General features: G+C 41.0%; 1 protein-coding gene and 1 long non-coding RNA gene across 4 annotated transcripts in view; one reads left to right on the forward strand and one right to left on the reverse strand.

Moving 5' to 3' along the window:
• The window catches only part of LOC147241531 (uncharacterized), a 32,406-nt gene extending 28,559 nt beyond the window's left edge, over nucleotides 1-3,847 (forward strand). For all 3 annotated transcript variants that reach the window (XR_015110814.1, XR_015110815.1, XR_015110816.1), the window contains one exon: nucleotides 842-3,847. This is a non-coding gene — a long non-coding RNA (uncharacterized LOC147241531). The remainder of the gene's footprint in view (nucleotides 1-841) is intronic.
• Nucleotides 3,848-7,686: 3,839 nt separating this feature from the next.
• Nucleotides 7,687-19,412, reverse strand: insig1 (insulin induced gene 1). The gene is made up of 7 exons (XM_086191809.1): nucleotides 19,316-19,412; nucleotides 18,019-18,351; nucleotides 17,549-17,893; nucleotides 16,142-16,266; nucleotides 15,807-15,973; nucleotides 15,307-15,406; nucleotides 7,687-10,295 (listed from the first exon to the last, which is right to left on the reverse strand). The coding sequence occupies exons 3-7, from the start codon at nucleotides 17,877-17,879 to the stop codon at nucleotides 10,266-10,268; spliced, it is 753 nt and encodes a 250-aa protein (XP_086047935.1). The 5' UTR covers nucleotides 17,880-17,893; nucleotides 18,019-18,351; nucleotides 19,316-19,412; the 3' UTR covers nucleotides 7,687-10,265.
• Between the last annotated feature and the right edge of the window lie 8,050 nt (nucleotides 19,413-27,462).

The following is a 27,462-nucleotide window of genomic DNA, read 5'->3' on the forward strand; positions in this document are numbered from 1 at the left end:
ATCTTCTGTCCCAAAGGCGCTGTTTCTATTTCCCCTGTTTGGACCATCAAAAATTAACCAAATATATATGAAAAAAAATCCTAATATTGTTTTGAATTGTGCTTTAAAGCAGGTCACACTTGCTTGAAACATATTTTTGTTTAGTTTTTTTTTTTTTTTGTAGTTTTAACTCGTGCATGAGTGGAACTGCAGTCAGGAGACAACAGTTTCTGACCATTTCCGAGCAGGTTCGTCCAGAAAGATTCCGACTTCCGCCGCTCCTTCTCATCTTTACGTGCGAATCTCTGACATCCAGGCGTGAACTCGACTCGTTCCACATTAAAAAAAAAAAAAAAAAATCCCGAATATTCAAAAGTTTGAAGTGCAATCTTGATTTACAACAATTTGACAAAATGTCTTTCAGTGTCTCGGGGTGAAAGCCCCAGCATGCACGCGGGCTATTTTGCCATGAATTTATTCAGTTCTTGCTCACAGAAGCAGGAAATATTGATCAGTCCACGTGTCATGTCTGTCAGCTCCTGCTAAATAGTGGATGCTTCACCTTTCTTCTCTTGTTTTGGTTCCAAAAAAAAAAAAAAAAAAAATCCAAAAAAAGCAAACAAAAAACCGTGAGTAAAGGGTTAATATGTGGTTTTTTTAAATGAAAAACAGGTCTGATTTTGTTTATGCACATCAACACAGAAATCATTTCATATTCTTGCACACACACACACAAATCCTGCCCACAGACACACACACACACACACACACACACCTTCTGCTATAGTAGATGTATTGTGCGCATGTGCCCTGTCCTTGAGTTCCTATAACCTATTTTTCTCCTCTGTATTTTCCTTGGTAGGATTGTCTTACACGTCAGCAGAGCTCAACACTATGGAGTACTACAAAAGGTGACGCGCATGCAGAAGGAGGATTTGTGAATGGACGCCGTGATGTGTGCCAGCTCACAGATCAGAAGGCGCTGGGACCTCTGCAGATGCACCCTTAGGCCCCCCCCCCCCCCCACACACACACACACACACACACACTACCCCTACTACCACCGCTACCACCCCCACAACTCCCACCCTCACCCATGCAGTATACACACCCCTCCCCTCCCCTCTCTCCCTCCCTCCCTCCAGATGAATGGGGTCTCTAAGATATCAGCTCTGTCACCATGCAAGGGTCGTAGCAAAATCCTCCAGCTTCCTGTGCCTTTCAAAATCTGAAAGCACGTCTCTGCTATTTGATGACCCTGTATGATTTTTTTTGTTGTGGAGCCTTTGTGAGGCTGGAAGCTGGCTGGAAGCTGGCTGGCTCCAGGTTTTCACCCAGGGTCAGTTAAGGGCCTGTCATTTAAACGAGAAACATTCAATATACACTGCAAAAATCAATTTGGAAATAAAAGAAAAATCAAAAAATTATGATTTGAGACTGGATTTGATGCAGGGGGGGGGGGGGGGGGGAGTGGCATTGTTTTTGGCCTCTGGCCTCAAGTCAAGTGTGAAGATAAGTTGTAACCCTACAGCACGTGAGAGATGACCCCATATGAAACAAAAGTCCGTGTGTTTTAAGAGAAACACGCGTGTGCTGGTCTACAGAGCTGATTTCAACTATTTATTCATCACTACACGCAGATGACGTCAATTTTCCGTCATGTGTTTACAGACAAACCCCTCAGTGGACTTTTGGGGTTTTTGTTGTTGTTGTTGAAGGACTGCTGAGTATTCCGTCTCAGCCTCCTTTTATAGGTTTTAATAACTCTTAATCCGTCTGATCGGTCTGGCGTAGATAAGTCTCATTTGAATTGGGATTGTTCTTAAGGAGCAGCTCGGTTTTCTCCATAGAAACCTCAAACAGCTTAGCGCAAAAACAACTGCACCACCCTGTGCGCAATTAAGGCCTCGGCTCAATTGGATGACGGCTAATTGAATGCAGTTGAGCGCGTCACTAATGTGAGGAGAGAGAGAAAATAGAGCTAAAACACGCAGAGTTCCTGTGACGTCTGCAGGTTTTTAAGGTGCAACTCCTACGTTACAGTGCAGCTTTAGGAAGCAGCAGCGCCTTTGTTTTGATCTCCACTGTAGCGAAAGTTTTGGAGAGTTTGATGTGACGTTTCCTCCCACAATTATAGAAGTTGGTTTAAAGGGTAACAGGTTTCTTACACGGAAGGCGAGAGCGCTGTGACGTAAACGTTCACAAATAGCAGATTTCCGGGTTAAAAACTAATCAGCGAACCAGTTTAGACTACAAACTGAGAGAAATAATAGAGCCAGGGACTAAACGAAGCGGTGATATTCAACTTAACACACGTGCAAAACAAGACGAGGACAATTCCATCAATAATGGAATAATGGAAACACACATATGTGTGTGTGTGTGTATATATATATATATATATATATATATATATATATATATATATATATAAATTGACATGATGAAAATAACATTACATATCAAAAGAATGAAGTGGCATAACTAGAAGGTTCTGTGTTTGAGGACATGCTGGGATTGTTCTAGGTTGGTTCAGAGCCTCCTGGGTTCCATATGCAGGTTCTCCAGCTGTTCTAAGGGCTTCTCAGGACGTCTTACTTGTGATAGCAGCGAAGAATGACCTGCTGTGCACGTGGCGGCTATTTGGGGGTCCGGTTAACGGGTTTAGTGCCCCAGACCTCCAGAACAACAACAACAACGAGAGAGAGAGAGAGATGGGGGTCTTCATGAATGAAAACGTGCCTGACAGAAGGATGAGTGTACCCGCGGTCTACCTGATACTCAAGAACCAGCTCAGCTCGGTGGACTTCTTCATGTGCGGGCCATTGCGGGATGGTTTGCGGGGTTTGGATCGTGCACATGCCTGGTGCACCTGTCCCGAGCCCCTGAACTCATTTACGAGGAGGGGGGAACAAGTGGGAGAGAGAGAGAGCGAGAGAGCACTTGCTTCAAGGGGAGCAGGTGGTTGCAGGAAAAATCTATATTTTCCACAACATTCACGCAGTAAGTTAAGTTAAATCTTTTTTGAAGAATCCTCAGCACGGAAAGGGAAGTTTCTCCTGCTGAATTACAGTTTTATTTTCCTCAATTATATTTCGGTTGAACCAGAATATATTATTGGTTCTACTGAGGAGTTAGAAGGCGTCACCAGCGCTGCAGCTCCCTTTCCTCAGATTCTACATTCTAAATTAGACAAACAATTCCTGTAATGTCTTCGAGTCCAGCTTGCAACTTTAATTATAGTGGGGTGGGGAGGGGGGTGGGGTGGGGGTACATGACCCCTCTCCCTGTGTGGCATCGCTGTCCTGAGTCGTTTTACTCTCTAAAATAGTGCCGGGCCTCCCCTGAACTCACCATGTGCCTCGTACTCCCTTTCACCTCTGTGCACCTGAGTTGTTTTTACCCCCCAGCAGCGGATATGTTGTGAATTTGTCACTTTATCAGGGGGGGAGGAGGAGGAGCGTCAGAGTTGCAGGTGCCTGTTGCTCCTCCACAAATGAAGCTCCCTTAATCTCTCCTGGCTAATTAAATCAAAGTAAATACAGAGCATCGTAAATAAGGCCGTAAGTATGACGTGGATTATGTAAATCTGAGATATTTGACGTTAAGAGGTGATATATGTGAGTCCATAAAACTGATCCTGCAACTGCTCTCTCTCTCTCTCTCTCTCTCTCTCTCTCTCTCTCTCTCTCACACACACACACACACAAACACACTCAACAGGTGTCAGGGATTATTTTTTGAAAGGATTAAATGTGGTCATAAATCATCTTAAAGTCTGGGATTTCTTATTTATTTATTTTTAGAGTTTAAATTCATATTCAGCGTTCATATGTTGTTTTTTAGTGGTGTTTTTTTTTTTTGGGGGGGGGGGGACCTTAAAATGTCCTGGCATTCCAAAAGAAAGAACCAAAAAAAGAAGAAAAGCAATTTGAAGGCGTGGAAAAGTTTTTGAATAAAGAAAATAAAGGCAGAAAAAAATGAGGACAAGTTTTGAAAGTGAGATCAGTCACCATCAAGTTCTCCTCCTGCTGCTTTGGGTGTGATGGGTGATTATACACGCTGGTTTTGTGTGTTATGTTGGTCATATGTAAACAGACGGTCAGGAGCGTGTGGGATCATGTCATTTGTTTTTTTCTGAAAGTCATGGAAACGTGTCGCTGAAAAATGTTTGATCCTTCTGCAAATAGAAAGAAAAAGCCCAAAACTAACAACTTATTTGAATATTTAACTGCACGCATGCAACCTACGCCCATTTTTCTATCGTCTCCAACTCTCCAGGATAGATTATGAATCTTGATTTATTCCATTATTAGCTTTTATTCAGTTATTATTACCTTGCTTAGATTTACACCGTCTGATCCAGGCTTTGGTGTTTAATTTACACTGAGAAGGATTTGTTTGGATGGCATGAATAATATTCACATCACCTGAGGTTTTATACTGTCATTGTGTTTATTGTCCTGCGGAGGAAAACAAAGTGTCTCACACACACACACGCACGCACGCACACACACGCACGTGCGTATACACACAAGCACAAAAAACCTGAACATTGCTGACTGAACTGATAAATCCCTGCACTGAACCGTTGTTTACACCGTTAAAGATGATCCTGTGTGTTTGTATGTAGATTTTATTCTTTTGATTATCAGTTTGGTGTTTGATAGCTTGGAGCGTGGGATGATCACCCCTCACCCTAAAAAATAATACTTTAAAAAAAAAAAAGCCAGAAAGGGTGTGAACAGATCAGTTCAGCCTCTCAGAGCAGTGCATAGTAGACTGAAGTTGAATAGGATCTGAGAGGTAATTTGAAGTAAAATGGAGTCCACTAACCTCCCCTCACCCCCACCCCCACCCCATAATGGCATCTACTATAATTCATTATTCCTGGCCAGACGACAGGAGTGGACCCAGCTCTGGAGTAATGAAGGCTCAGTGGACCTAAACGACACACACACACATGCACGCGCGCTCGCACACACCAAATCTTTCATTATATTTCACATGCAGAGAGCAGGACATTAATGCTACTCAAGACCTTTTGGCAGAAAAATAGAGGAGAGTGCAATGATTTTTTTTTTTTTTGTTCGCTGCATCAAATCCATTTCATTGACCTTTTCTATCATGCATGTGACTCTGATGCTCACTGGCATAAATATTCCAAGAATAATATCTGTTTATTAAAAGATGGATTTGATTTTTCATTTAAAAAAAAAAAGAAGCGGGGTTTTTTTAATCATTCATATGGAGTTTTCCACTTCTTATGTACATTAAGCATTTTTTTGTATGTTTTTGTTATCTTAGATTGATGTTTTTTTTGTGTTTTAATCTGAGTTTTTAAAAGTAGCTGGATGAAGAGAAAGCAGGCTATTCCTCTTTTCACCTCTAGGGGTCCATAGATGCCATGATAAGAACGGCCAGACAAGCTGAGAGGATAAATACTGTCATCTGGTGGTAAATGGGTGAGGTAAGCCTTCACTCTGCTGCATCATTCACTCCTCCTGTACCTCCTCTCACACCTCCACTCTCTGGTGTGTCGAACTTTCCCACATCAAAAACAAGTTGTTCAGCTTCCACTCACTCCAGCCCACCAGCATCCGTTTAGAACCGGTCGAATCAAAGCAAACACTTGTCAAGATGTCTGCCTAACAGCACCTGAGAGACTTTGAGTGTGCGCGACAGGCAGAGTGAGGAGGCAGCAGAAGCTCCTCTGAGTCAGGAAGTTTACAGCAGAGATCTGGGATGAGAGGGGAAGACGGAGGGGGGGAGCAGCTGGATCCAACCAGGACACTGACAGGATGAGCAGAGGGGCCCGGACCCGACGCACAGCCACAGTCTGCAGGAGTCGTGCATTACTGCCTCACTACTGAGGGGAATCAAGAATGAGTGACTCCTGAGATGAAGCTCCAGTGAGCCAGTGTTGAAAAAGTAACTGAACAAAAGTAGAGCTACGTCAGCGCAAGACAGCTGGACTTGGTTTTGATTCTTAGAAATAGCTTCTTTAATTCCCCGCGGCAATATATATTCTGTTTGTATTCATATATGGAACTGTGTGAACATCCTGTATAAGAAGAATAATTATATTGTCTTCACATTATACTCCTCAGTAATAAATATTCCCTTTGTAAATCAATTATGAGAATCTGTTTATTAAATGTCCAAATTATGAGATGAGATTATTCATAACTATAAAATAATGAAGTCAAGTTTTGAGGGGACAATTAAAATCAGATAATGGTAAAAAAAAAAAAAAAATCATAAAGAAGTCATAATTACGAGATCAAAAGTCAAAATCAGGAGATGAACGGGTTGAATTTTGAGAGAGAAAAATCAATATCGTGGGATAAAGTCATAGTTTTTTAATAATAACCTCAGACTATGAGATAAAAGTGTAATCTTTAGATTAAAAAGTCAAAATGATGAGTTGGAGAGAATCATGTGATCAGAAAAAACTAAATGAGAACAGGTCCAAATAATGAGGTCATGAGGTCATAATTGCTGGAGTTGAAAAATAAGGTTTATGAGGTTATGAGTTTAAAGTCTTAATTATTAGAAAAATATATTATCAGTACTAATTTTTTTGAAAATATATTTATATGGATTTTTTTAACCAGCAAAACTGGGCTTCCATACATCTATGGTCTGGTTTTTGTGTGTGTGTGTGTTTTCTGTAAATATTAGCCATATCTCACTATGTAGTCTCGATTGCTACTGTAATGCTAATATTGACATTAGATTTGAACAATGACTTGAATAAACAAGCCACACAGACGATTCCCACCAGACAGGCACGCACGCACGCACGCACACCATTTCCCAATTTATTTCATGAAAAGCAGCTCAATGAAAGTCTCACTGAGTGCAGAACACCTTCATGTTTACCAACGGAAATGCCAGAATCAGAGTCACAGGCTTGAGGTGGTGCAGCTGGAACAGTTGAACGTATGGATCAATAGATGAGGTAGACCCAGATATGGAGGAAGGGGTGGGGGGGTGGGGGGTGGGGGGCTCTAATGGAGTCTTTCAGTTTTGCTGTGTCTGGAAATGAAAGGAGGTTGAAACCTGGCCAATTATCCTGCCTGAGAAAAGAGGAAGGAGAGAAGAAGAAGTGGCGTGTGGCGCTGGCTGGCCGGATGGATAGATAGATGGATGGATAGAGAGCTTTCCAGAGGGGGGGGGGGGGGGGGGGCTGATTCAGAATAGCCCACAGACATTGGCCCCACTCCCAGAAATTTCCCCCAGTGCAAAAGGTTAACTGTCAGTCCCCCGCAAGGTATAAATAGAAGTCTGCCCTCCAGAAAGGCGTGGAAGACATAGGAGGGGGGCAGTGGAAGGGGGGGGGGCAGTTCCTGACACACAGGGGTGGGGTTGTTTTTCGGGTGGATACAGGCAAAGACATTATGATGGCTCTGGAGACTGACAGAGAGCCCAGACAAAAGAGGGCCCTGGTCTATTCAGCTCGGTCCGTCCTGACAGCAGATACAACAATCATCAGGACCCCAGAAAGCTCCGGTCCGATTGAGCCGCCGCTGCTGCTGCATGTGACACCCAAATCAAACGCCTTTGTTTTCCTGAAGCTGCTGAGACATGTAATTAGGCCGGTGTCTCTGGATTAAACCCAAAATAAAGCTAGCATGTCTCAGTTCTGGGTTTAAAGATCCCATCCTGTAATAAATCACATAAAACCATGCAGAGATGTCCTTATCAGGTGGTTTTTATTTGTCACTTAAAACCAAGGTAGCAAAAAAAAGAAAGTAAAGGAGATACACAGCTGAAATATCAGACACACAAGAAAACACAACAATGGAACAAAAAGGTGCGTCACCACCTCAAACATAATAAAGCTTCCTCTTCAGTTAAGTACACCTGAATGTGAGCAGATTCAAAACTGCCACAAAAAAAACATTTAAAAAAATAAATGAGGTTTCCTTTGAGAATGCTACTAAATCTGATAGTTTGTTTTTATTTAACAAGTTTGACACAATAGGTATGTTTAATGTTCTCTCTGTTAAGAGTCATGGTGTTGACTCTAAAGGCATGTAAGAGTCAAAAAACAGATGTTATTGCTTCTTTATTTTAAAAGGAACACAGCAACTTTTTGGGAAATGAGTGTATTTGTCGGCCTCCTTGCAGCCGGACAAGTAGATGGATTCCTTCTATCCTGTGTGTGTAGTAGACACTCACTGCTAACTGCTAGTTAGCTTACCAAAATGAATGGCAGTGGATGGGAAGTGTTAGCATGACTCTGCAAACACTTTCCTCCAAAACGGTCTTCGCTTGCATTGATCTAACTAGAATACCATTTGTTATAAAATAAAAAAATGTTAAATTACAAGACACCGTCATTTTCTGATCAGATACACAGCTGAAACTACTTAACTGTGCGCAGTGATTTGACGCATCACCTCAAAACTTTGGCCAACAAATGACTGTTGCTACTAATCATGGCCGACTTTGCAAAAGAGGATTAATTACTCCCAGACAAACCAAGATCCTGAACTTTATCCCTCTGGTGGCATTTGACTGAGGTATGCTAACACTTCCCATCCGCTACCATTCATTGCGCTAAGCTAAATAGCTAGTCATTAGCAATCCATTTTCTTGTTCCGCTCAGGGGAGTTGCACATTTACCAATAAGTTGTTCCTTTAGGTATCCACACTGCATTTACGTACAAATTCTATTTTTTTTAAGCCATTGACAGAAATAAGAATAAATAAGAATAATCGGCTCATGTATACTTTTGATTGCACTTAATCCTCTAGACCCCCTAACAATAACTACCATACTGTAGGTCTGTTAAAATAATACCTGTCCGATTACATAGGCAAGCCATCATACATATGAGCAATAGTGTCAATAGTTTTATACAAATGATCAAACTCAACTGTTATAGTGACAAAAGCACTACATTCTATGATACACAGGCAATCACAGATTGCAAATCTTCAAGGCTGCGGTAATACTTTAGTACCAGCCTGTATCCAACTAGTATCGCTAGTTTAAATTCAAAGAGGGAATAAAGTAAATCTTTGTCTTGATGGGAAATGGCAGGTCCATTCTACAAGACTTAAAAACACACACACACAAAAAGGTAAAATATGCATTGAAAAGTGTTTTAAACTGGCATCACAGCAAAATTCTACTATTCTCCTTTTACATTCTTTCAAAACACGACCCAAATCGGCAGCATTTCTTGTTCTAATGCGCCATTTTCTGCTCTGGAACAATCCTTCGGCTGAGGTTTGTTTCTCTGAAACTACCTAGAAACTGACAAAACGGGCTTCAGTACATTTTTCTCAGAAATCGGATGCAGTCCTGGAACATAACGTGATGCTGATCACCTCGGATTTGTATGTCAGCAGGATTACAAAAACCATCAAGCCCATTTTCATCAAATGAACTAGAGGGGTGTGTTATGGACCGAGGAAAGTCCAACTAAATTTTGGGGCAGATCTGTTAGACACCATTTAGAATTTGTGTTTTTCTTGCATTGAGTTTGGTAGAGGTCATCTTGGTAGAGGTATACGCTCTCCTAGTTACCATTCTCTCCAAATATATCACCATTTGCAGTACATCTCTCAAGTCCTCATATATACACGTGAATGTCAGAATAAACTGGTAGTAAAGGGCATCCCTGCACGTATTTCTTCATTCCTATAGAATGTGTTGGGATACGTTAATCGTTCATAATCACATCTATGGTACATTTGGTTTTGGGCCACTCTAAACTTTACTAAATAAATACTTAATTTGGTTTGTTCGGGACATTCAGTACATCCCCCCTCCCCGAGGCCTCTGGATACATGTCTATGTGAGAGTGACGACATTTGTTTCGCTTAGTCCATATAACATTTCCCTTTTAAGATCATATTATATTCAGGCTAATTAAAAAATAACAGACATAGCACCCGCTCAGATCATTTACACAAATGTGCACACACGCACACGCACGCACGCACGCACGCACACACACACACACACACCATAAACTGCTGGAAGATGAGCAACCAGACCTTTGAATGTAAAAATAAAACCTGTTAAAAAGAGAAAAAAAAAACTTGACAAAAAAGGCAAATACTGTCCTTGGAAGCCATAAATGGATTACAGAGGTGGGAAGGGTTTGGCCACAATGAGGTGCAGAAGACATGGCACATTAGATGGGTGTGGGGTGGGGGTTGGGGGGTGTAGGGGTTTCTGTCCAGCACTTTGTTGAGAGAACAAGAGATGAGTCTTTTCTTTTTCCTCCTTGCTCATGTTGGTTCTCCACCTGGTTTCTGCAAGTTCAGTCATTGTGCGGTTTCTCTACGCAACCCTGAAGTGTGGGGGCAGAGAAGAACACGTCAGTCATCCTGTGACACAACAGCTGGTGCTTAACATTGGCAGCCATCTTTGTCTTAGTCATGCCCTTGTTTGTCTGCATCATCATATCTCAGGCTAAGCAAGCCGAACGATGTGAATCTTCTCTTTAGTGCATGAAAACTGACCCTTGATTTCTTTGCGTTGAGTTTTTAAGCGTCTTCTCAGGGTTTTTAAGCCGCCCTTTGTTCACTTAGTTTTTAAATCTTGGTTCATTGGCTACAAGTGCGTATTTGTTTAAGTCAGTTTACTCATTGGATTCTTAGCTTTAGTCACCAACAGCTGAGTCGACAGACATCTTTTGTCTGCCTTTGGACACAACGCTGAATAGAACACATTTTTTTTATTGTAAACCCCTAAAAAAAAAAAAAAAGCAGGAAAATGTTATACGATAGCCGTATGGCGTATGTCAAACACTTCCCTCTACTTTTTTCCCCATCTCCTGTGATCAGCAACTCACGACAACCGTTGTAGAGCCGTTGCCTAAAACTACACCAACCCTTACCATAATCAAAATGACAAAAAAACCTCCTAGAGATTTTGAATTTTAGCCGAAGGTTTAAAAAAAATTTTGAAATCAGCTGCGAAAAAAAAACTGTGGAGAGACACATGAAGACCCCACAAAGATATTTAGGACTCCAGAATAAATGTTTTTATTGACTTAAAGTTTTTTTTTTAATTATTTCTCTTTTTGACCAACAGTGGACTAAAATGCTGCCTGGATCGACTAAAACTTAACTAAATGATAAACAGGGTGACTGAGGATGATGTCAACCAGACGTTCGACACAGGACTAAGAATAAATTAACCACACAAGCAATAAACCGCCAGATTAACACCAGAACATGAACACGTGATGCTTTGGGAAAACACCGCGTTCATTTGACTGCAGGGAAACGGCTGCAGGTGAGTCACTTCACGCCACACAGACGGACACGCATTTTAGTCTGAACTTTGTCTCACTTAGCTGTTGGTTGAGGAGGTAAACTTGAATCCCATTTTCATCCTATGCAAGTGTCACATTCAGTTTAAACAATTTCTGTACAACTTATTTTGTTTTGGGTTTTGTTTTTTCCCCAAAAAGGAAAGAGAACATTTTGTACAGAGGGAAGTACAGACTGCTTGTTGGACAAGAAAAAGGACTCACAAGTTGAATATATTCATCATAGATGGTGCACTAGATTGTTGCATTATAACACATTTGGCTGGGGAAAACAACAACAACAACAACAAAAATCTACTTTTAAAATCGGATCTAATGAGTGAAAGAACTGGAGAGAACATGGCGTGATCAAAGCTGCCAAAGCGGATCGTTTCACTGGTAACTGGCTAACAACCAAAAATGAAATGCCACTGAAGGAAATAAACACAAAAGAATCTCGTGTTCCTCCTGATCCGTTTCATGAACGAACCGCTGGGGCCAAAAGGAGGAAAGCGCGGAACAACAACAACAACACAAGCGCCGACTTGTGCCAACATTCCAGGCCTCATCACAAACAAAAACAACAAGTAGCAAATGACCCTGGTCAGCCGAGTCCTGACTGGCTCGGTGTCTCGCCGCCACTGTGAAAAACAACAGCCCTTAATCTGCTTTCACGCTTTCACTGAGTCAAACTGAGGGAGTGACGGGATTCTTACTTTACAGACAGAATGAGGTGAAGCTTCTGGGCAGAAGCTTAATGAAGACATCAAAGCCCTCTTGATGGGATAATTATGAAGGAACGGGGGTGGAGGTGGCGTGCGGGGGGGGGGGGGGGGGGGGGCGTCCGCTGCACTTTGCACTACTCCCAACCATCTGACAATTGCGCTTGTTGACAGCTGTTCTTTGAGGACATAATTTTTCTCCTCATCTTTTCAAACAGTTTGAAGGATGACGCTGATAAATCTAGAGTGACGTTTGTCGCTCATCTTCTGGAACCACGGCGAGGCAAGAAGCTTCCACACAGAGTCCTGTTTGCCCCCCTTGATTATATTTAAGGACACGTTTTGGGATCTTTAGGCCATGGTCACTGTCTCTATTAGTCATAGAAAACTAAACACCGCCATATCTTGGTGCTTCACATTTGCCACAGTGGTAACAGATGACAAGGATGTCTTGAGGAATTCTTTTTCTTTCAAGAAAGCTGGTATTGACTGTGTTGCGTGCTCTTTGAGCCAAGGACAAAGTCTGGGAATATTTGAGAAGACAGCAGCAAAAACAAGCGGTCAGTCATGAGAGTCGCCGCATCAGAGCTTAGCTGGATAAGTGCTTTCCGTGTCACATGCGCGGATGTACTGTACTTTTTACCTTCAGAAAAGCCGGAAAAGGAATGCCTGATGCAAGCATAAAAACTTTGAAATTGATTTTACAAATTCGTACGTTTCCATCAATCTTTTCTAATTTGATCAAAACAAGACTGACGTCCTTGTACAGATTTCACTGTGATGTAACAGATCAAAATTAAGCCAAATTAGCTACATCATGATGTTGATTTGTACAAAGTATGACTTCATGCATTTTCACATCATTCAACAAGAGGATCGGCAAACAACTGTTAAAACGCTTGTTTTCTCAATGGAGTTTGGATCAGTGACAGGAAGCTCAACATGGTTGAACTCTTTTGTTATGAAACACTTTATGTTTGTGCCTGAATGTAAGCATGACCATTTGAGTAGGAACATGTAGCCTGGCTCTGCTGGCATCCTTGGAGAGGTTGTTCTGGATCAAGAACAAACATTTCGTGTGATTATAAAACATTCAACTCAAGCCCTGAAACAGGTTTGGAAGCTGAAGTTCAAGATGCCATCAGGAGACCGCGTCAGGCCACAGACATGTCTCTGATGACCCAAAGCTTCAAAAAACGGAACAGTAAATGTTTTTCTCCATGTTCTCCTTGTGTTGGACAACATACTTTTGTACCTCTAAGCACTTGTCAATCAATCTGGGATTTGGAGGGTCTGAATAATTGTATTAAATATTATATTTATCGTTTTAAACTACTTTAGGGTGAGCAGAACAAGTAAGATGGATAAATGGAAAGATATCTGCTGACCATTGAGACCCCAAACCAAAATATTCACATTTAGTGAAATAGGTTACATGAGCATCGTAGAATTTGTGCCCACTGTTGGACCTAAAACTAATTTTCAATGCTTTAAAGATGCAAACATTTAGAACTGCTGCAAACTAGATGATATTCAAATCTGGACAGATCTCGAAAGCATAGTAGACCAGCAGGTTTAACTTATTTTCACTATTTTAAATCATAAGAATGCAAACAAAATGATTCAGGAAAGACTCAGGGCCACACTGGCTCATTCAAAAATGAAAGTTGCCATAGCAACCAAGGTCGTAGCGCAGACTATTATCTTTGAAAGATATGCTGGCTGAGGAGGCAAAAAGCTGCGATACAGGTGTCCTTCAAGGTCACAAAGGGTGGGACACGCTGGAGGTACGACGTGGACTTGAGGGTTTTTTTGTAATGTTCAGGATTTGGTTCCCATTAGAGTCTTCACACATGTGGGATTATATCAACTCTGGATAGCAATAAACAATGAAACTTAAGAGCCAAGCCACTTCTCCTTAAAGTGGAGCCAAACTCCATTCAGAAAACGAGCATTTTTTAAGTTATTTGTCGTCTCGTTGACGGATGTGAAGTCATTCATTCGAAATTTTGTACAAATTGACATCATTGCATGGTTACTTAAGCGCTGCTTTCATCACTTTTTTTGAAATTAAAAACACAGCAGGAACTAAGTTGCAAGCAGCAGAGTTCCTGGAGACATCCTCAGGGTGAATGTTCCTGACCCTGACGTGAAGGTTTTCAGCTTTATTACAGGATCAAGGTTTACGATGGTAAGAAACAGGGATTTGGGGGGGTTCATTATTCACTTCAAAAGTCAAAAATCTACTTAAAATGGCCCAACAGGTTGGTTACAGCTAGCTTAGGACCCCTGAGTCTCCTTAAACGTGTTTGATCACCCCAAAAAAATACATGAAGAAATATAACCAAGAAATATTCATTACATGGGATATTTTGTAGCTATGTGGTGAAGAGAAATGAAGCAAATCTGCTCTGCTTCTGGTTTTGTCTTTATTTGAAAAGGAGGGAATCTGAGCGCAGAGCTGAAATGTACAGATGAATGATAATTAAAAGGGAAAGCAGAATTCTAAATGTCGTCGTAAGGCAACATAAGAAGCCCAAACAGCTTCAGAGCGAATCAGTATCGATTCTCTGGAGTCCTGCTGGAGGGATCGAACGGCATTTAAACCAGAAGATATTCACTCATTCTTTGTTTCGATAATGGCGGAGACCAAAAATGAGTTCTAAGTTCTCTCATGGACGTTTAACTGGGTTGAGATGTAGCAACTGTGGAGGCTGTAGCGCACGAGCCTCGTACGACCACACCAGCTTAGTACTCGCTCAACCTCTCAGGGATCCGCTGCTCTGCCGCTTTGCCATGTTTGTACACTCATTTTCTATCAAGCTTTTCCTTCTATCATACATCCGTCTGTAGATGTTTGACTCTTAAAAAAGGTACATAATCAAAGAACAAAGGAGGACAAACTACTTGACTTCTCTACCTATGTTAAAGTATTAGGACACAACTTGGACCTCTCAGATGTTTGAGTAAAAAATAACTTCAAAATTATATTGAATTCATAGTTGAGAGGATAACACGGTATTGCGTTATCTTATAATATCCACATCTTTTAAACTCTGAGTCTTAATTTTAAATAACAATCCTTCTTTGGAATATAAAAACATACTGATGGGTGATTTATCTGTTTAGGAATAATAATTTGTGTCTGACAGCTTCGAGGCACAAAAAGTTAAGTAGAAGGTACAAGTCCTTCATTTTCAATGTAATGAGATACAAGAAAAAAGAACAACCAACTTTGAATATCAAAGTCATGTACAAAAACAAACCAACATATTTCTATTCATTTCCTGTTAACAGCTGATTATAAATGGTTGTTAACTTACCATGGCGAGTTGGCGTCCTATGTTTCCAACAGTAACACCACCTGAGAAGAATATGCACGGCAGCCAGGAGCGTACGTACAGGAAGTCCGGAGCTGTGTACCTGAAACACAAGAAAACACACATCCTAAAACAAAAACAGTTCCCTTTTAAGTTTTGGAATCTAACACACACACACACACACACACACACACACACACACACACACCTATCATGAAATTACCATTGAAAGGAAAGATCTGAGTGGAAAAAACAAACAGAACTTGACAAGCAGGAACATCGAATCAACTCCTGCCACTTGTCCCCTCCTTGTTAAGTCAGGTGCTGTTGAAATTAACTGTTTCTTTCCTCAGTTGTTTTTTTTTCTTCTTCAGGATTTGCAGCCTGAAGCAGGCAGGAGAGTCAACAAAGAGTCCCCAAAATCTGCCTCACATCGTAGAACTTGTATACACAGCGAGACAGGGTTTACTTTCACAGCGCTACACTTGGATAAACAGACGTACTGGTAGACTCCGTTGTAGACCAGCAGCTGTGTGAAAGCCGTGGCTAGGAAGGCGGTAGTGATTCCCAAACCGAAGCCACTTCTGGACCGGTCAAACGTCCACCACAGACCCAAAGACAAGGCTGCCAGGGTTAGCGAGAGCTGCACATTGTTGTCGAAGTCCAGTTTCTGGGGTTTAGGTGGTTAAGACAAACAGTGGAGTATGACGCACACATGGGTTTAGCGCTCCCTCATATATTTAGCTGACCCGCGATGACCTACTTGTTGCTACAGTAAAACTGACTCAAACCGTGAACCGGCTTCCCCGTCAAATGCTTAGCAGGTTTGAAAGGATACAACACTGGCGTGGTTGATGCCCACAAACACAGCGATGCACCGCATGACGCTGGCCCACTCCCTCTTGAACTTGTGTGGTTCACCCAAGTGGCTGTCCAGGCAGGGATACAGCAGGCCTACAACAGCTGAGGAAGAAGGAACAAATAGACACCCCCCCCAGTTACACAAGATAAGCAGAAAACAGCCGTGGAACTGCTGGATCAGCATATTTACAGAGTATGCACTTCCATAATCAGAGACTCATTTATTCACCACTGGAGCAATAATCATCTTTAATAAGCAAAAAAGCGAGAAGCACATTATTGCTACTACTTTCAATCCTGCCCACCCTGTCTATGTAAAGCCTCCTTTGGTCTCTTGAAATGTGCAATATAAATGTGATTTCTCTTTATTCTTAATGTGAATTCAGGTTAGGTGAAATAACAGTAACAAACTCTACACACGTTTGCAAAAGTAGCATGCAATTAATTATTGGTGCATCTTCTGTAACTACATTTAATGAACGCATGCACACTAAATTATAAAAATTAAATCCTGACAAGATTCACATACTATGAAAAGCCTATTTTAACAAATGTCACAAGGCTACTGGCTCCATCTTTTAACCTGACGGGTCATTTTCCAAATTTCATTAACCAAACAAGCAACATTAAACAGCAGCCACGACAGAGCATAAATGAAAGCATAAAAATACACTAAAACGTAACTCTAATATAATAACTGCCTAACTAAAAAACAATTCCTTAACTATGCCTCAACACCACGCGGACTAAAACTGAAGGAGTAAAAATAGAACGCTACATATCTCGTCCTACTTGTATTTTATGCCTTCCAACACATGATGGATTGTTTTATCCCCACCCCCTCTCCCTTACTTCCGGGTTCCTGGCCTAAAAGTACCTCCCCCTTCAGCTCACCCGTTATGACACAACCCAATCAGCGCGAAGCTCACCTCGTGTCCGGCTGTCGCAACCAATCAGATTTGAGGATCTCTCCCATCTGTACTAAATTAGTTTTTTTTCCCTTAAATGACCGCCAGATAAAACCATAAAGACTAGCAAAGCCTGAGAGAGGAAGTGTTATATAATGACTAACACAAACAAAGACGAGAGGTGATGAACAACACCGTGTTGTTATGGCTAACATGGCGGCTACAAGAGCGGTGTTTTTTTTCCTCCCTTGAATGGTCAAACTATGCATTCACTACTCGTATGTTATTCAAATTATACGAACGTAATGTTGAGGTTCAAAGACTAAATCTTAAATCATGTATGAGTCCCTATATTATTCTCTGGAGGTTAACAGCTCCTCCCCTCTCGACATTCCTTTGTCCCAAACTTAGTAGCTAAACCTTCGTCTCAAAACTGTTTTTAAAACCGTTTCATGCATCATGGTGTGTCCACTTACCGGCACCGGTACCGCAGCACGGTGGGATCCACCAGGCGGATGAAAACAAAGTTGTCATCACCTCCTCTGGAAACAAGGTAACGTTTCTTTGTATCTGCAGCAAGTTGAGCACCAGGGCTAAGAACGCTCCTACGGTGAAGAGGACGAGACCCCGGCGGATCAGGTTGACCGTCCGGACGTCGTGCAGGGAACCGTAAGCATTACTGAGCACCGATGTGATGATGGTCATCATTTCTTCAGCTTTAGATGCCAACCAGTTTGCACCAGAGGACGAATGCTTAGTTTCCGATGCACAGGAGCAGCTCCAGCAGTGGTCTTCTAGTCTGGGCATTTGGCACCTTTAAGCTGAAAGAGCAGAGAAATGTAGTCCAATAAATGTGATAAATCTTTATGATGGCGATACAGCGGAGATATAGACCGTTTCAGATTGATCTCAAACATCACATTCCCCTCCAACAGCTGGTCCTTACCTTGATCTCCACCGTCTAGTCGAAAGAGAAAACCTCCACTCAGGGAATGATTGAACTCCTCTCCGTGGTCCCCCTGCTCTTTTTACAACGACTGCAGTCACGTTGTTAGTTCAAATCATCATTAACAGCGAGAGAGAGAGAAAAAAAAAACAGGAGCCGCTTCCATTCCACAGCACAGAGGCTCTCATACCAGACACAAGAGCTTCCCCCCCTGCAGAAGACAATCACAGCTGTGTCGGGTGAGAATCAGCAGCCAATCAGAGCGTGGCGGCTGATATGACGTGACGCCACTCCACCGCCCCCTTGTTGAGACTGCTGCTGTTGCTGCTGCTGCTGGAGAACAGAGAAGTGAAAGTGAACTAGTTGAGATGGCGTGCAAGATATTAAGTAACTGCTAGGTCATTAAAGAATCATGTTAGGTACTGCAGGGACACAACGTATGGATAATTAAAGAGGGCACTCTGGAACACTCAAGCCAAATCCGATGTAAAAAAAAAACCCAAACAACAACACTTTTTATACACGCTTATTGGAATTGCACCAAATTTGAATGGGTCCTTCTTTGGCTCATTCGACACCGCTCCTGCAAGTTTTGGGAAAATCGGCTGGTTAGTTTAAGAGTAATAGAGGGACAAATATAAGCCACGTTCGTTAATAAAACAGATTTGATATATTTTATTGATTTTCTACGACTGTTTTTCAGGTTTGTTTTTTTTAAGGATGTTACATAGATTCTCTCCAAAATGTAATGGAATCTTCCTTATCCCATACTACTTGCCCCCTAGCAATTTTTGTAAATATTGGCGTATTAGTTTGGCTGTGATCCGACTGATAAAAGGTCGATCACAGAGCCAGAGCTCTGCCGAGTTCAATTTAAAACATACAGGTTTTTTTTTAGCAATGCTTCTCCAATATTGAACGGGTTCTTCCTTGGCCCGTGCTACACCCCTCTGGCAATTGTAGTTCTAGCTTAAATGTGCGATCGCAGAACCGGATCCCCACCAAACTCAGTGTCAAAATGTATGTATTTTTCATTATGTTTACCAGATGTCCCTCATAATTTAATGGTACTTTTGTTGCCCAGCCCACTGGTAAGCTTAGAGAAAATCGGCCCGGTCGTTCTTGTGCTATCCTGCTGACGGTCCGACACACCGAAAGTGAAAATATAATAAAAGCAAATACATGGATGTTGTAAAGAGAACATCATACATGGCCTAACCAGTCATGATGAACATGGTTCCATGATGGAAAACTATGAGGCTAAAGCTACATATATCTTCAAGAAATCTATATTTACCAGTTTAAAAGCAGAGCATGGAATAGTCAAACTATCTTGTCCAGTCTTCCAATTCCTCCACCATCCAACTCCAACGTCCTGCACATGCACCTTTATATAGCCGGCTCTTGAGAAATGAGGTTAGTGTGGCACAACGTTGCGTTTTTTTTTTTCTTCCTTTTTTCCTGTTTACAGCTGGTGAAGTCGTTGAACTTTAGGTCAGTTTAGAGGAGGAGTGCCTGCAGGAGGAGTGCGCAGACAGTGTACGCATCACAACAACATGGAATCATGTTTTGCAAGATTCTGTGTGACCCAGCATGGAAGTGTGATAACAAACCTCCGACTGGAAAAAACATACATCCGTGTTTTTCTTTTCTCCCCGCTGGAGGACGTAGGCGGTGGTCATCGTACCTCATTTAACCAAACCTTATTTGCCATATTTAGATTGACGATCGGTGCAAAGTTTTTTACGAGATGCAAGAGCTTAATTTGTACCACACTGAGGAAGATTTACTTCATTTCAGCTTCTGGCACTTTGTAGAAAGTAATACCATGCATGAATCATCTTTTTTCATGCAAATTGACTTGCAAAATTGAGTGATGCTTCATAACCCACAGCAAATTTGGTAAACAAAAACAGAACATATCAATCAGATAGTATTGCTTTTCAATGAAATGTAATTAAAATCCTTTTTTTGGCATAATTATCTTTGCCTCAGGGTATTATAGTCATTGTTTTTTCCCCCCTATTTTGGCAATTAACCGGTTTTAGAATGATGAACTAAACGTGAGCTCTGTACTAATTTCTGGTAGTTGTCACAGCGGCGTTGAGCTTCAAAGCTTTAACCCGACTGCTTAATTTATGATTTCTTTGTTCGGGCTGATTCGATTCGGTGGAAAACAATGTTCCGAAACTGGGTTATTAAAAAAACTAAAGTTAAAGATAAAAGAACAATGTCTATATTTATGAAAACAGACAAACAGAAACACTTTCAGTACTCAACTGTTTGTGTTTTTGCCAAGTTTTTTTTTTTGCTGGACTCAGGGGACGTCAGTCTGGTTGGAAGGTTTGCTTAAACATCCTAGCAGCTATCAAACTAATTGTCATGAGATTCTGCGCAGACATTTACTAACCTGGACCAACGCATCATATTGACTTTGGGGAGACTTTCACTTTTTCCTATCAGCACAAAAGGCCCAATTTCTAGTTTTAAATAATGTTGTTGATCACCTTTCCTTTCTTGTATGGCCACCATCGGGCTGATATGTGTGCTTTTGACTAAAATGTCTCCTTAAGATGCCTTTTGAAATTTGCAGAAGTGATGTCACGTTTACGAACAATCCGATTCTACTTTGCGGTTCTAATCCAAATCCCTCACACAAACAGGGAACGGAGGAGTACGAGAACAGAGGCTCTGGAGAGCACGGACTTGGTTCAGTTATGGAGGCTCTTTTGTTTGAAAGGCTACTCGTGTTGATCAAATTCAAAAGAAGCTGCATGCTGATGAGAAGTTGTGGTGCAGGTAGAAGCCCAGCTCTTTGGGACTGGCAATTTAACGCTTTATTCTGCTGCAGAAATAAAGAACCATGAGGCAAACAGCTCTACGAGATCCAGGGTCATAATGTACAGAGCTCTCTCGAGGGAATCCTCACACCAAATCAAATGTAAGAAAAATCTAGTTTTTCTAGACGTTGAGTGGCTCTGCATCCAATATTAATGGGTTTGTCTTTGACCTATACTACACCCCTCTAGCAAGATTTGTGAATATTGGCCTGTTCGTTTTAGCATAATCCTACTGATTAAAAGGCCTTTGGACAGCCAGAGCTAAAAAAAACAAACAAAAATAACCCGACTGGACTGATTTTCATTTAACTTGGTGAAGTAACATGGTTGCTCAGTTTCAGTTTCGGGGCAGATGCTTTTGACGTAGCAAATCAGCTTTTTCTTTGTGTTTTCCCCACACTAGGTGGCGGAGGTGACCGACCAATCGGTGTTGGGTTGTCTTACCAGATAACTCCAAAAGTTAAGATCCTATCACTGTGGTGGAGTTGTGCGCACTCTTGTTTTTGTTTTTTTTTAATAGGTTCCATTTCCACTGGCTGTGATATTACAGTATTTTTAGTAGTACTGACTGAGAAAGCATATTTAACTCAAAGCACCGCTGTATCACGTCTCACAGCGGCAACCTCTGAGCCCTGTTGTACCTGTAAGTAATGGCAAATGTATGAGGAGAAGCCACTTTAGTCTGTTGACTTCCATACTGTGTTACCAACCATGTCATCACTCAATTTAAAAGATAAACCAGCTTCTATTTTTTTTTTTTTTAGTCCCGCTGGAGCAGTTTCTGAACAAGACTTTGAATGTTAGTATTATGGATACAGAGCCTTTGCTGTTTACAGACAGAATGTTTAAATTGTCTGGGTTTAAATTTCTTCCGGTCAAACAGAATGGCGGTGATAACCGAACGCTTAAATATAAATGTCACAGCTGGAACCTCTTCACTGAAGCGCTTTCACTATTTTGTACCAAATAAGTCAAGCATGAAAGTATATTGAAGGTTGAAAAGTTTGCGGCTCTTCTCATTTCATCTCTGAGTTCTTTGAGTTGTGTTGGTTTGTGCAGAAGACCTGAACACATACAGCGTGTCTTACAGGATAAGGAGACTGCCAGAGAAGAAGAGAGCCATTTCTTACTCATTTATAGCTTTTGTAAAGGAGTCTTAGATGTAAAGGCATACATCCTCACTTATGACCCATTTACAAACACACTGTTATGGTCCTGAACCAACATTCAGAGACATATCAACTTTGCTCTAATCCATAAATAATCAGTCATATTCCCTCTATCCTAAATTCAAAGGACCATGTGGTTAACACTGATAAATCATCCGCTTCACTAAGGAGGTCAAAAAAAAAGAGAAAGATGCACCTATGGAGAGTTCCCGAACTACTACACTATCGCAGTAATCCAAATTCTTTTCTGCCTTAGGACACAAAAAAAAGAAAAAACAGGGAGTATCTTGAAGGCTTGTGTGTGGGAAAAGGTGTGTGTATGTTCCCCAAATGAATAAGTTTCTCTCTATGTAATTCTTGGCAATCCGGGTGCCTGAGGAGAAAAGCCTACAGCAGTGAGAGAGTGTGTGTGTGTGTGTGTGTGTGTGTGTGTGTGTGTGTGTGTGTGTGTGTGTGTGTGTGTGTGTGTGTGTGTGTAAATCTCTGCTTTTGCTCAGATTGCAAGGTGACCCGAGATGACACAGGAAAATAAAACAAAATCAAAGGGAAAAATTAAGATGTTGTCAGATTTCAGATTGCAGTCAGTGCTTCCACTGTCATATGCATCAATTTGGAGGTCGGAATCACAAGCTAATGCGGCGCTATAATAGCCATGAAAATGATTCGGCATATAGCAAATAGCTCCTAGCAACCGGCGGTGCTGGCACTGGCGTCGAGGAGGTCTCAGTCATATAAAGCAGGATGCTACAACACAAATGAATAGCAGATCAAGCGTGTCATAGATTATGCTATTACACTGGGAGGGATTGAATTATCGCTAAAGGAAAAGCCTACTGGAGCAGCTGGTAAATTGATCTGTCAAACTCCAGCTTGACAAGTTTTACCTCCATCCTGTGTGAAATTATGAAGGGATGCATCTTAATCCATGAGCTTCAACGGTTGATTAAATGAAAACAGCTTCATTTCTGCTAATTCAGGTGCCTTATCTCTCTTGTTTTCATTCTACTAAGTTACTGTATATTTACAGTTATTTTCTTATAAATGCAATAATCCACAGTTCTGGCATCCACCCCTTTTATTTATTTATTATTAATTCACAGTTTGCACAGAAGTCTCAAACTTATACCCCTTTTTCATCCAATACCTCTGCTTCAGTGCATTCTGGGTACCCTGGATACACTTTCTGTCTTTCACTGCACCATGAAAGATGAAAAGGGATTCTGGGGCATAGAGCAGCTTAACAAAGGGTGCCATAAAGGCCCTAACTCTACAGCCCGAGGGTGTGGCACCAGGATGCAATCTCCCAGCCCCTTTGTTCTTTAGCGCTCAGCGCCAAAATCGTTTCAGAGCAGCTCACGCTTTTTCTTCATATCCAGATCCTACCCCCTTTCTTGTACAGCACATGCTTATTTTCTGAGTGTATTATGTCTTAACATAAAGAATATGTTGGATAGTAAGGTACGATAAACAGAGTCAGAGTTAGGAGACAAACTTTGAAATTCTCTGTATAAAATTAATTCAGCTGCATTCAATGTGGTTGTTTAAAAGGTTTTTTGTTTTTTTTTAAATTTAGAGGATTAGTAGAATGTCATTGCTCATATCTAAAGGCTAAACATGTTGCAGGAGCCAGCAGCTGGTTATCTTATCATAAGCACAGGGAAACGGCATGCCTCGCTTTCACTCTTCTTTTTTGTACAAATTAAGTTTATTACTGAGTTTGACATGTCACAGAGCAGGCTTGGAATTGCTATCCTGTTGCTTATTCATGGTGCTGGATTAAGTACTTAATTTCGGAAGGAATATTACCACAATATCAATTTGGTCGAACCTTTTTTCAGTAATGAACCCAACACAGTTTATCTGAGTTTAACTGTTAGAAAGTTTTGAAAGAGCCAGTTTTTGACCTCTGTGAGACAGGATTGTATTTTGACCTGTAAACTAGAAAAAATAAAACAAATTTGGGAGTCCTCTGCATAGAAATGTAGACTATGAGAACTTTTGATCCAGAGGTAACAGAATGGAGAATAACATAGGGCCGAGGACTGAGCCCTGAGGCATTCCACAGTGTGAACGGGAGCAGGATTTTTTGTTGTTGTTGTAGAATTTCTTTTTTGAAAGATGGAATAAAACTCAACCCAGTGGTCAGCTGGATTAAAAATTGAAGTCGTAAAAGATCTCAGAGCAGTAATCTTTGGCTATTGTCAGCTTATTGACAGAAATTATACTTATAATTCAGTATATGGGGGGTGGGGGTGAAAGAGTCCATATTGGTTCAAGATTATATTGGTTGATTTGCCTTGAAGAAAAACAATTTTGTCTCAATTTTAGTGGTATATTCAAGATAAACTACAGCTCGATTAACGCCCACATCTGTGGTGTGACAGGAGGAAGCAGATCTTATTTCTGTCAAGAAATACCAAGCAACTCCTTCAGGTTAACATATTGCCTTCACTGTGGGTCTCTTATGATAAACTTCCTCTGCATTTATCAGTGTTTAACTTTTTGCTGTAAAGCCTGTTGCTGCTATTGACCTTTTAATATTTCACTTAAAGGGAAAACACTTTGTTATCTCATTTTCAAGGAAATTGCACCAAGCTGATAAGTTCTGTCTGCAGTGAGGATGGCTTTTTATTACTTTACGCTTGTTGTGCGGTCTGGTAAACAGATAATACATTCTGAGTCAACATCACTTCAAACTCTCTTGAGAAATGCAACTCCCTAAGACCGCAACAACAATAACAACTACAACAACTGCAAGATAGGCCCAAATCAGTATTCTTTGTTTGGTTGCAGGGCTACAGTATTGAACTGCACCAGACTGTAGTGCAGGTGTTTGTGATATAATGCCCCCACCTCCACAAAAGCTCTATTCAAAGTCAGCTGCACTGGAAGTGCCCATGAACAGCACATGTCCAGCAGCCAATGAGCATCCTGGATGATCACCGGCTGTCTGCTCAGGTTTCAATCTCAACCAATCACAGCTCTCTCAGTAGGTACTTCCTCTGTGTGTGTGCGTGCGTGCGTGTGTGTGTGTGTGTGTGTGTGTGTGAGTGTGTGTGTGATTGTGTGAGAGAGAGAGAAAGAGAGAGGGCACAGTGTGAGTTTAAGTTGATCTATTTTTTTCACATTTTAAAAATATGTTTCTTTTATCATGCATTGGAATTTTAGTTCATTTCGGGACAGATCCATTTACCAAAACATAAAGTAGCAGTGTTTTTTTTCATTGGGTTTGGTTCAGGTCGCCTTAGCGGAGGTGTGCACTCTCATTTGTCTTAAGTGTATCATTTCTTCAGAGAAATAAGTGATTCTTTAGCTTAAGATTCACAGACAATAAAAGTTTTGGGCTGGAAAGCCAAAATGATATGCTTATCTGAGGGGAAGTCAGCTGAGATGCTGTTGTACCTATTTTGTGCCATCTTGTGTAATCTGTCCCTTTTATGATTAAGGGTATTGCTACTTTGAAGGTCACTGGACTATCACACTATCCTACTGAACATCGGACCACCTTTACCTGAGGTAAACTCTCCTCCAGCCCTCACTGGCTATAGCTTAATGTTTAACATCGTGGTCTCATATCAAGTGCTGTGGACAAAGAGCATTACTGTGAGAAAAAAAAAGTTTGTTTAAGTTAAAAGTTGAACCCTCCTTGTTTACTGTTCTGAACCAATTCCCACTTGACCCAGTTTTTGATAGAAAAGCCGATGACGTCGGACAAACTGTGACATACTGTACTCTGTACACGTTTGAGAGGGACATAACTGAGCCATGTTTTTTTTTTTTTTTTTTTAATATTTCCATTGTTAAAGCACCTCATCACCACCTGAACACCATTTAAAGAAGGACAAACAAGCTGGACATTTATTAATTTATTACTAATCATTCTTTGATAATACAATTTATTTTCATGAGGAAGTTCAGTGCACGCAGCATCTTGCTGTTTCCCAGTCTAAAGCAGTGTTTTTATTGTTTACACACATAAATGGTGACATCATAGCATCATGTGACGATGGTGAAAGCCTGAAGACTTGAACAGTGTGTCCTGTGCATCTGTCCTAATATAGGCCTTGCTGGCCTGAGCTGGACTTGTCACAGATCAACTGCATTATAAGCTTGATCTTTAGTCTACAAAGGCTTTGCAGCAGAACTATTCTTTTCGTGTGAATCCAAATTTATGGTTTTATGTATAAAACAGGGACACATTTTTCCAATAGTATTTTGAGATGCACAATCATTTGCTTAAGTGCAGAAACACGCTGCATAATAGAGTTACTTCATGATTCATGATTATCACGCATTCATCTGAACATATTGCATTTTATTTGCTTAATTATGAATGCATTCCACTATGGGTGAGAGGCACTTTTTTTACACCTTCTATTGTAAGCAATTTTGTTATCTACGCTTGGATGTTGTGATTGTGGTTGTAAAGGGTGGCAGTTATTGCTGGGTCACTTTTGGTCAGAAGGTGGCAGCCTTATCTCTAATAAATCAGACTCGTGATTGTGGTGGAGCACGTGTGACTTTATCAGTGACATGCATGAAGCACACACACATTATCTGTTAACTGTAGGATATGCTCATGTATGGAAATGGTTTTATCAAGCAGGATCTGATGCAGAAATATTAAAATCTGCTCTGACTTGACCCCTTGCTTGTAAAAGTGAAGTGTCTGCCTCCTATTGTCAAATTTGAGAACAGCAGTGTTGTGTCTTTGCATAAGAGCAACCAGCAGATGGCGCACACATAACAGTCAATCTTGACTTGTAACTGTTTCCCACCCTTTCTGCATTTATTTTTACAGTGTTTATGTAAACAACTTATTGACTGCTACACCCATTTAAGACAGCTGCAAGATTACACCACTTTATTTAAGGGTCCCATTAGAAAACCAAGTCACGTGACCTACTTCCTCTTCTTTTTTTTCCCACATTAGATGACTGTTGCTATGGCACCCGAGCACATAGCATGTCTCTTTTACCTTTGATTTGACATTTATAAATAAGATTTATTATTTTGCTTTGCATTTGAATGTCATTTTATTTGAATGGGAGCCAGCTGGGACCTCACTGCAGATTCTTATAAAGAAACGTAATCTAATTGAATGTTAAAATGCATTGTAAATAAAAGTCACGAAAGGACAACCGTTGTCCAAAAGTTGTTTTCTGCCACTGCTGATTTTAACAATCCCTGTAGGGCAAACCGACAAAAGATGTATTTATGGATAAGAAATTGTCCAGTGGCTAAAGGGGTCACAGAAAAGTGTCTCTTTTCAAATAAAAGCTGGCTCCAGAGTATTTATTACCTGTGAATGACGTCTCTTACACCTTGGCTTGTTGTTTGAGTTAAATTTTGCCTGTCAACTTCACAATCCAAGCTTATATTCAGTTGCATGTTTTTGTTTTAGGGAATTAGGAAGTGTCCTTTTTTGTTCTTGA

Source organism: Aulostomus chinensis, chromosome 21 (genome assembly GCF_037954235.1).
Source record: "Aulostomus chinensis isolate RoL2024-O1b breed Wild chromosome 21, RoL_Achi_v1.0, whole genome shotgun sequence".
In the NCBI taxonomy this organism is placed as follows: domain Eukaryota; kingdom Metazoa; phylum Chordata; class Actinopteri; order Syngnathiformes; family Aulostomidae; genus Aulostomus; species Aulostomus chinensis.